General features: G+C 35.9%; 1 protein-coding gene across 1 annotated transcript; it reads right to left on the reverse strand.

Annotated features, from left to right (window-relative positions):
• Positions 1 to 8,261: 8,261 nt before the first annotated feature.
• On the reverse strand, positions 8,262 to 9,583 carry LOC131049030 (vacuolar iron transporter homolog 4). Its single transcript, XM_057983031.2, has one exon. The coding sequence runs from the start codon at positions 9,304 to 9,306 to the stop codon at positions 8,641 to 8,643; it is 666 nt and encodes a 221-aa protein (XP_057839014.2). The 5' UTR covers positions 9,307 to 9,583; the 3' UTR covers positions 8,262 to 8,640.
• Between the last annotated feature and the right edge of the window lie 285 nt (positions 9,584 to 9,868).

Raw genomic sequence — 9,868 nt, forward strand, 5'->3', positions numbered from 1 at the left:
CTAAAACCACCCAATAAGGTGTAGCTGACCTTATCTCCCTTTTAGATGCCCTCTGATGTGTCCCTCCCTTTTTACACCCCATTTATGTGTCTGATGTATTTTATATTTCCTATTTCAGGAGTACAAACTTCTGAAGGCCATAACTTGGGAACCATGTGTCCTATTGATGAACCGTTTGAGGTGGCGAAAAGATCGTGAAGTGCTTTATTGCCTTGTAAACCACTGCACCATTTATGCCCACTTTTTAGGGCATTTCAAGGCCTCTAAAGTCCTCAAAATCAAATTTAAACCTTTCATTAGACCCCTCCAAAATGGAAAATTTAATATCTTCAAAACTAGTTGTGATCTTGCAATGTAACTTTACCAGAATGCTTATCTAGCCAACCAAGAGCTTTGGGGAGAATTTTGCACCATTTTGTGCTCAAATGAAAACTTACTATAAATAGTAACTTCATGTAAATGCAAGGTTGAGACACCATTTTCCCAACATGTTGAAGTCTTCAAGAAAAGATAAAAAACAAGGATACAAAACTTCATCACCAAGGAGATATACTTTATGCAACAATGTACATAACTCCAAGCTAAAGAAGCATAACTCTTATAAGCAAGGAAAAGATAGTTGTAAAAGAGATATATTGCAACAAGTGCAAAGGGATCCTTTTGAGGGATACATGGAGGAAGAGATATTTACATAAATATATCTACCTCCAAAAATAGAGATCTTTAATAAGGATAACATCTTTGGAAGGAGAAATGAGACTAAAAATACAAACCTTCCCTGTTTCTTAGGAAAAAGTGAATTCTGTGTGAGGGATTGCACACTTTCACTAAGGAGAGATCATTCATAAGAAGATGCACCAATACAAAAAAATAAAAATCCAACCAAGGGACATTTATGTACTCACATGGAGGACTACTCTATGTAAGAAAGGACCTCAAATTATGAAATATGCAACTCAAGGAAAAGGTAATCTTTGAAAACGAGAATTGAAATATTATTCTTGCCCCCCAAGCATGGAGACAAGGATGAATGACTATTATGTTTTTGTCCAAGTATAATTTTGAATTAATTTGTACCACCACTCATGAAAAAGAGCCCCCAATAAAGGTAAACTACCAATGTAATAGGGTAAGGAGAAACATAATAAAGTGAATGGAGTGCTAAGGTACTACTTCTATATTAAGAAAAAGCATAAGATCAATTGTAAGAGTAATACAAGCTCTATCATAGTAGTCCTGAACAAATTCTTTAAAACCTTTTCAATTTCCAAGAGAACCATAATAGCTATGATGAAAGAGACAATACAAATTACCATCATTTTTTTTGTAATTATTGATATATCTTATGAAAGGAAAAGTTATGTTCTTACCATATTTCAATCTCCAAAAGATTCTTGTAGCTAGTTTTTCTTGATTGTTAATATGGATAGGTCTTGTCTCTTGAGATGTAGGGCAAGGTATACTAGTAGATGAAGAACAATTATTTTCTTCTTGTAAAATAATTGATAAAGGAGAGGGATTGTTTGATGGAGCAAAATTTTTATATGGACGGTAATTTCTTTTTTTCACAAAATATTCCTCAAGCATTTGAACCTTAAGAATATCATCCATAGATGTTGATGAATTGGGATATCCTAGACCTTTTGTATTAGATTTTAAGGGATGATCGATATGGACCTTGATTACTTGTTCTTGTTTTCCAAGTCCTTGTCCACTAGAGCCTTGTTTTGAAATCATGTTGTAGCCAACCTCATAGGATGTTTTCAGTTGTGAAGGAGAAGGGCTTTCATAGTGAATTTCTTTAAAAGTTGTTGTGCAAGGACAAGTTGAAGGACAAAAGGGATGAATAAATGAGGAAGGAATATCTTTTGTAGGAATATTCTCCTTTGTATCATCATAATTACTGTTCATATTTGGGAAGGAGGATCTTATTCATCTAAGGCTTCATTTTCGCTCAATGTTATATTAGGAGATAGGTTATGAAAGAGGATCTAGAGAGATTGATATATTGACATGTTTACCTTGCCCCCCTTTCTCTGAAGTATCTTTATCATAAGAAGATGGTATCATGCTGCTCTTAAATGTTGTCTCTCCATTAGAGAGATCATTAATAACCCTACGAATTTTTGGCCCATTCATAGTTAAAATGCTTTATGCACGCTTTTCAAGGTATTTTTATCACCATGTGCATGATTGTCATTCTGATTTTCGTAGAATTCCTACTCTTTTAAGTTTTAGGTGTTAATCAGGCCTATAAACCCAATTTACACCATTTTGGCAATCGGGTTCATAAACCTGATTTTCACCTTCCCTTTATGTTATATGTTTGCACTTAGGTGCAAATCCAGTTCATGAACCCGAAAAGCACCTTTGACCTAGTCATAAGTGCACATTAGGTTCATGAACTCAATTTGCACCTATTAATTGCACTTCATGTTGGATTTAATGTCTTCTATGTCGATTTGATTTAGGAATTTTATATGTCATTTTTAATCTTTTCAGGCCTACATATTTTCTTGTTGGTTCATTTTTCGCTCAATGGCAAATTCATGGAGCATTATTCTCCTTTGAAATTCCAGGGTTACCTCCATTTTTATCAGTGAGTTCCTTTCTCCTTAGCTTTTCCCTATTAATATTTATGTGGCTTTCCTTTTTGTACCCTAGCTAGGGTTTTTGGTTGGATATTTGCATTTATATCCTCCATGATTGTGGTCGAGTTTGCAAACCTAAATAACATTATTTAATTTGTATGGAATGATACAAATTTTATATTATATATCTTATCACCATTCTTTTTGTTAAACCCTCGATGGTATTCAGGTTGGTGAATCCGAATCACACCAATCCTTGGTGGCATTTGAGTTCATCAACCTAAATACTATGTTAGTTTTTCCCCTTGTAATGTCATTGGTGATGAGTGGTGTTCGGGTTTACCGGCCCGAACAACACCATTCACATGGTGTTGTTTGGTTATGTAAACCCAAATAGCATGGTGTTTCATTTCTTGTTCAGTGCTTGCAAGTGGTGAGGTTCGGTTTTATAAATTTGAACCACACCAAACCCGTGGTGGTGTTCAACTCTATAAACTTGAACCTCACCATTGTATTCCTTCCTTTTAGGTGTAGTTTTATAAATCCCCACCAAGAAACCCTAGAGGAAAAAGCTAACTTAAGAAATTAAAGGTGAAATAAAAAAAATTGAAACTGATTAATAATGATTTAAACAAAAGAATGATAAGAAAGGTTCTAAACTGCACAAGCGGAAGTTAAACTAAATCTTTACCCTAAAGTTTCCTAATGTTGATACAAATTTAATCTAACATCAGTTTAAGCTACTATATTAATAAGAATAGAATTTCTACAATAAATAACATATTTCTAATGAATGATTAAAGCATTCCATTAAAACCAAATATTTAATTACACAATTGCATTGCATTCCATAATCAAGTTCTTAAACTACTTCTAAAGAAACCCATTACAACAATTAACATAACATAAAGAGAAATGATTAACAAACATATGCACATTAAAATTTAAAGTCTATTGCCAATTCCTAACATATAACCTATCATCTAACTCTCAATACATACACATCAAATATACATCATCAATATTCCATAGTTTACATCATGGTTACATCACAGATAAATTGCATACACCTCATAGGTACATCATTTACAATATCGCCATGAAGGCATGAATATATGTATATGATTACAAAAGGTACACATAAGTATCAAGTCAAATACATAAGGTCTCCATCTGACAAAACTAAGTTGTCCCTATCCATGAAAAGCATTCGGGAACATGAATAAATCCAATACACACAAGGCTATGAATGAAACCCCCGATGGAAGAAGGCAACTACCACCCGACCATGTGGAACTCGAAGGTCCACCCCCCATTATAGGAGATAACATAGGGCCCTCAAGAACACAAGCAAAACACATAACACATGGTCTAAACAAAGTTCCACTGGGTAGAGACTCAATCAAACTCACAAAGATAAAATGTCAACACAAAGTAATTCCAGAAGACTCAACACAGGATCATAACAAAGGTGTACACAACAGGGGAGTTTCATACATTATTCTTTTTTTGAGATGTTTTTCCATCAATGATAAAGGGGGATATTGTTAGACTTGTGTGAATATTGTCATTGATGTCAAACCTAGTTATTCGGTTAGGACTGGATGTGGTATGTTGTTGGAAGCAGTTTTCTATAATTTTGGTATTTCTAGTTGAGCATCAATGAAAGAAAGGTATGTGATATGAAGCAATAAGGCATAGATAATCTACTGATGTTATTTCCAAAAAATCTTCATCTCTAGAATCCTGAGTTGTGCTTATCTTGGTTGGTATCCTGTTCCGGTATCATCTGTGTGAGGTTCAGTATCAGTGGTAGAAGTCATATCAGTTGTGTATCTATTGTGATTTATGTTCTGGTATTTGTGGTATTTATGATATTTGTATCTTGGAGTTAGGAGTTGTTGTGCTTGGAGTTGTGTGCTTATGTGTCCGGTAGACCCCTATTTTGTTCTGGTAATTAAGGTGTATGCATCGGTAAATGAAATGAGTGAAGGAAGCATGTAGCAGATCAAGTGAAGGCTGAATTTGTTATCATCTTTTGGTCAATTCTTTATTGGATAACGTGTTGATTGGAGCAGCATATTATTGTGTAAATCATAAAAAAAAATTGGCCAACATATTATCTTAGTGTATGAGCTTGCTAGTATGTGTGTGTGTGTGTGTGTGCTTTTAGTAGATGTAAGGGTGTGATGGATGAGTGTGTTGCATGTGTATGATTTAGCAGAGTCAGAGGAGTGTGAGTTGTGGACAATGAAGTAATTGTAGTAATAGAAGCAGTTTTATGAGCGAAGGAATATATAGAAGAGTCAGAGTACAAATAGTGTTGTACTAATCATTTACCGGATTTGTTGCAAGTGATTGGTTTGGAAAAGTAGTGCAATAATCCCTTACCAGACTTGCTACAAGTGATTGTGGACAATCGTACAGCGATCCTTTACTATATTTGTTTTGATTTTTGTGAGTTAGTATCTGAGCTTAATCTAGAACTGGCCCCATGCATTAGGAGATGCAATTTTCCTCAATTCAATATCTTTCTATTGCAATGAGCATTCTGGTAGTGAAACACTTTTGTAATCTAGTAGTGAGTCATCTGGCATTGAGCCACCCCTTTTTGTAAACGCCATATAACTAGTTATATTATCTTGAGAGTTAAACCTCTCCATGGTTTTTCCCATTTGGGTTTTCTACGTTTAAAATCTGGTGTTCAAGTTGTGATTGTGTTATTTCTTTATTATGCATTTTCTATTTCATGTTAATGAGCTTAATTTAATTGATATATCAATAAAAATTTTAGATGTTGGAATAATAATTCACCTCCCCCCTCAGTATTTCGGTCTATTCAACCAATTCAACAATATCTTTAAAATTATTTTTATTAAATTTATAAATTCCTTTGTAAGATGGCATCATTTATCATAGTTTCAAAATTCAACCTACTCTTACTAGGGTTTTAGATTTTCCCTTAGATTTAGATACATATTTAGAATTCTCCTTTTTTTACTACTACCATCAATTTCCTATGATTTTTTTTTCATATACCCCAAACATGTAATGCATCCTTATACCTATCATCCATAGGCTTTCTCCTTATCTTCTCATTGATGGAGGTTGCAACAATGGCATTCATCTTTGGATCCATCCTAGAGTTGCTAAGTGCAATAACAAAATTTCCCAATATTTAGGCAATGCACAAAGTAGTCAAATACATTTATCCTTTTCTTCCATCTTAACATCCATTGATTATAATCAGCCCTCAAAATTAGATTAATGTATTTAAGTGTTCTACAGCTAAGCCTTTATCTTTCATTTGCAATCAATATAATCTTATTTTAACATAGTTTTGATGAGATTATTTATTTGATAAATCTCTCTTATTTTATTCTATAACTCATATGTTGTAGTTTCATTAGAAACATTCATGAGAACAAAATTATAAATAAATAACCTTATAATAGCTTAGGATTTATCGTCTTTATTTACCTAGTCTTTATCTAATATAATGGGGAAGGTGAGTATGTGATTATGTAGAAAAATACTTAGAGAATGGTGAAGAGTATTGGAAATGGAAAGAGATACAAGACCTAAATCTTCCACCTCATCAAAAGGACTTATTTAAGAGTCTTCTTTTAAGCAGAAAGATTATATTCACTAAGATCAGTGACAAAATCTTTTGGTGTGGGGCAAAGAATGGTAAGTATTTAGTAAAAGTGGGTTGCCAAATCTTGGAGCAGGACCGGGTAGATGAGTCTTGGTCGCATAAACTCTTTTGGAATAAATATTTTCTTCTTAAGGCTAAAAATTTTTCTTGGTTTCCAGTTAAAGGGAGAATCTTAACTAGGGAAAGATTGTGTAAATTGGATTTCCATAGACAGTTTAAATGTTGGCTCTACAAAGAGGTGGAGGAAACCTTGGATCATCTATTATTTCATTGCAAATTCACTTCAAAATACTAGTATTTTTTAATGCAAAGACTAGGTTGGCAAATTCCACTACCATCTAAGTTAAAGGAGCTTTTCCTTAGCTCGAATTTGGAAAGAATAAAATTTGTTTATTCTTGTATCTAGTTAATTGTGCACTCACTTTTTATTTGGGAAGTATGAAAATAACAAAATAGAAGAATCTTTCAAGATAAAGAGGAGCATATTAAAATGATTTTAACACGACTGGAGATAGCAATTTTTGAAACGGTCAATACTGCCACTTTCAATTAGAATTTTCAGAAATATCCCCTCAATATGGCATATAAACTAATACAATCTCAATGGCCTTTTCTCAAATTCAAGCCTTTTAAGGGGCCTTGTAGGGTTGATCCTATCTAGAGTGCCCAAAGAAAGGTAGTTTGGGCAAAACCGGACCATGGATGGGTTGATATCAATTTTGATGGAGCCTCCAAAGGAAACCCCGAGACCTCGGGTGCTAGTTGTGTTGCAAGAAATGAGTGTGGAATCATTTTGGCAATAGGAGCCCAAAGACTCATGGATGGAACCAACAACAAGGTAGAAGCACAAGTGGCTACGCTCGCAATTAAGCTTGCAAGTCAACTTTCAGTTTCAAAAATTCATTTAGAAGGTAGTGAATGTTATCTCCTTGAGAGAAGCTCAAAACTTAAAGATAAATATGTTTATTAAGTTGATGTTGGATAAACTTCATGGCTTTCAAGACTTTAGAATATCCCACATCTTGAGAGAATGTAACATGATTGTTGATAAGGCTTCGAATTGGGGGTTCGATATTAATATCGTTGAACATTGAGTGGTGGGAGGATTTGAATTTGATGCCCTTCAAGGTGAATGAGGAGAATGCTAGCGAGTGAGAGTCAGATGGGGTGTAAGTTTTTGACAAAGGACAGATGTGACATGATGCTTGCAAGGCAGCAAGAGGACATTGTCCTAGCCGAGATTCGACATCATGAATCCTTAAACAAGCAAGGGTAGTGTCGCATGGTGTTTTTTATTCAGGGCTTTTGTTATGTTGCTTGGTATTATTATAATATATGTAGCCAAGAAATATCAAGAATAGGAATTGTTGGTGTTTGGAGTTGGTTGTGAGAGGTGTTCATAGCTTTAGTAAAGGCTAGATAGAGATGTTATGGAAAATGTTATGTATTGCGATAATGCCATAATTGCAATTCCCATTTGTAAACTTTTATTATCAATATAAATAGTACAACTTTAACGGATTAATAAATAAAAAAGCCTTGAAATAAATTAAATAATGAAAATAATTTAAATATCTATACTTATTGATAGATAATTTAAACAATTTTTTATTGAATTATTTTTGTTTAATTTTAAGTTGAGCTATATAGACTCATATTCACATTTCAAGAACAATAATTTAAAAAAAAAACTCTCTTCATGAATATAATAACTCAATGAATAATAATTATTTTTGTAAACTACACAATTAAATTTTAATAAAGCATCTAGACTGCAAAAATACCTCCTAATAAGTTCAAATCGAATACATGGTGAAGGTTGAGAACTCGATAGTCTGGTCGAGATTTAAATACAAGAGGAAACGACGCAGACACCAAAAGTTAAAAAACGGTAAAAAGAATTATTGATTTTAAACAGGAATCCATTTACTTAGAAAAAAAAAAAAAAAAATCAGATCAAAATCTGCTGTATCATTTTTTAAGGCCGTGCCGGAGCAGACAGACGCCCGTTATGTCAGAATCACAATTTAAACTAACTTTTTTTTGACATAAAGTGAAAATGGGGGACACAATAAGGACTTTGTACAGACCCTTTAACTGCAATGCCAGCTCAAGCATTGCAAGATTTTGGCAAATCCGATTGCTGATACGAATTTCCAATATAATAATAATTTACATAGAAGTAGACAGAGGGAGGCACGCCTAAATTATTCTAGACCCGAATTCATTCTACACGTCAAGTGAAAATAACAACTTTGATCTAAGTAGTGATGGAGATGACCTACGTTAGGTGCGAGTTATTTATATGGGAGGTCTTGGTTTTAAAAATACTGCTTCGAATGTGTACTTCAAAGCTGATAATCCAATGGCAAGGATTTCAATGCCATTCAATCAGATCCCAAACGAGGCAAAAAGGCGAAGAATTCCATAAGTCACAAGCATGGCGGCCCAGCCGCCAAACAGAACCCGCAGCGCCGCCTTTAGCACTGGAGATTTTCCAAAAAAACCTCCCAGAGCTCCGAAAACAGCAAGAGCAACGCTAGAGGTGGCCACGAGAACACCCATACGAACCCAGTGCGATTCAATGAAGGCCGCCGAAAGCAACGGAACAACGGCGCCCGCCGTAAAAGCCAGGGCCGAAGCACTAGCCGCCTGAAACGGATTCGGAAGCCCATCTTCTTCTTTTTCTTCGGTGGGATTTTCTCTCTTTATCTGAGAAAGCTCAACGTCAAGCTGTGTGTAAACAGACACGAATTCTCCGATTGCCATGCTGCATGCACCGGCCACGAGCCCCGCAAGGCCGGAAAGTAGCATTGCTCGGGCATCGGGTTTGACGGCGCCGACACCCATCATGAGGGATGCTGTGGAAACAAGCCCATCGTTGGCTCCCAGCACGGCTGCTCGGAGCCACTGACCCCTCTGTCCGTAGTCCACCTGGGCTTCGACGTCCTTGAATGGGTCGGCCATTAGTGCCACGTCGGATGGCGCAGGGGATGCTGCAGGGGCACTTGGGGAAGAGAAAGTTTCGCTGGATTGAGAGGGCTTTGTGGCTGCCATGTTTGATTCTGTTGTGTTTTGTTTAAGCTCAAATGGCTCAGTTTTGGTGCAGTTAAATAGGGTACAGAGTACTGTGTTGTTTTTTGTTTGGATTTGGGGGTGTGTACGGGATGGTGGGTGGATTAGTGAGGCACTTGGGAGTTGGGAGTTCCACTAATTTGACAGAGATTGCAGGGTTGCAGGGCTTTGGATGATGGGTTCAGAGGATTGAGTACAGAAAACACTAGCAAGGCTTGGAAACCAGATCAGATGTGGTTTGCAGCGCGTGGCTTCCACACGCCGGGGAAGCAGCTTATAAGCAGTTCGGGGGGTTGCGTGTGGGATCTTATCTGGTAAAAAAATTGAGATTGCTGTTGTTTTGTTTCGTGATGATTTGGGCTAACAGGTAGCACTAGGAGTGTGACAGGCACTACGGAAGAGATGGCCAATTGTTTGTTTTTCCGTGAATTGGGTTGTCCCTTTCCACTTCCTCAGCAATTTCTTCATTCTGATACTGTTTTGTAAAGTGGGTCGATCGAGTTTCCAACTGTGTAAGGTGTGGATTCATTCCAGAGAGCTTGGA

The sequence above is a fragment of the Cryptomeria japonica genome, chromosome 11 (assembly GCF_030272615.1).
Source record: "Cryptomeria japonica chromosome 11, Sugi_1.0, whole genome shotgun sequence".
Taxonomy (NCBI): domain Eukaryota; kingdom Viridiplantae; phylum Streptophyta; class Pinopsida; order Cupressales; family Cupressaceae; genus Cryptomeria; species Cryptomeria japonica.

Bases quoted from the DNA above. Each gene is read 5' to 3' on its own strand.
- LOC131049030 (XM_057983031.2), bottom strand. From the start codon at position 9,306: ATGGCAGCCACAAAGCCCTCTCAATCCAGCGAAACTTTCTCTTCCCCA.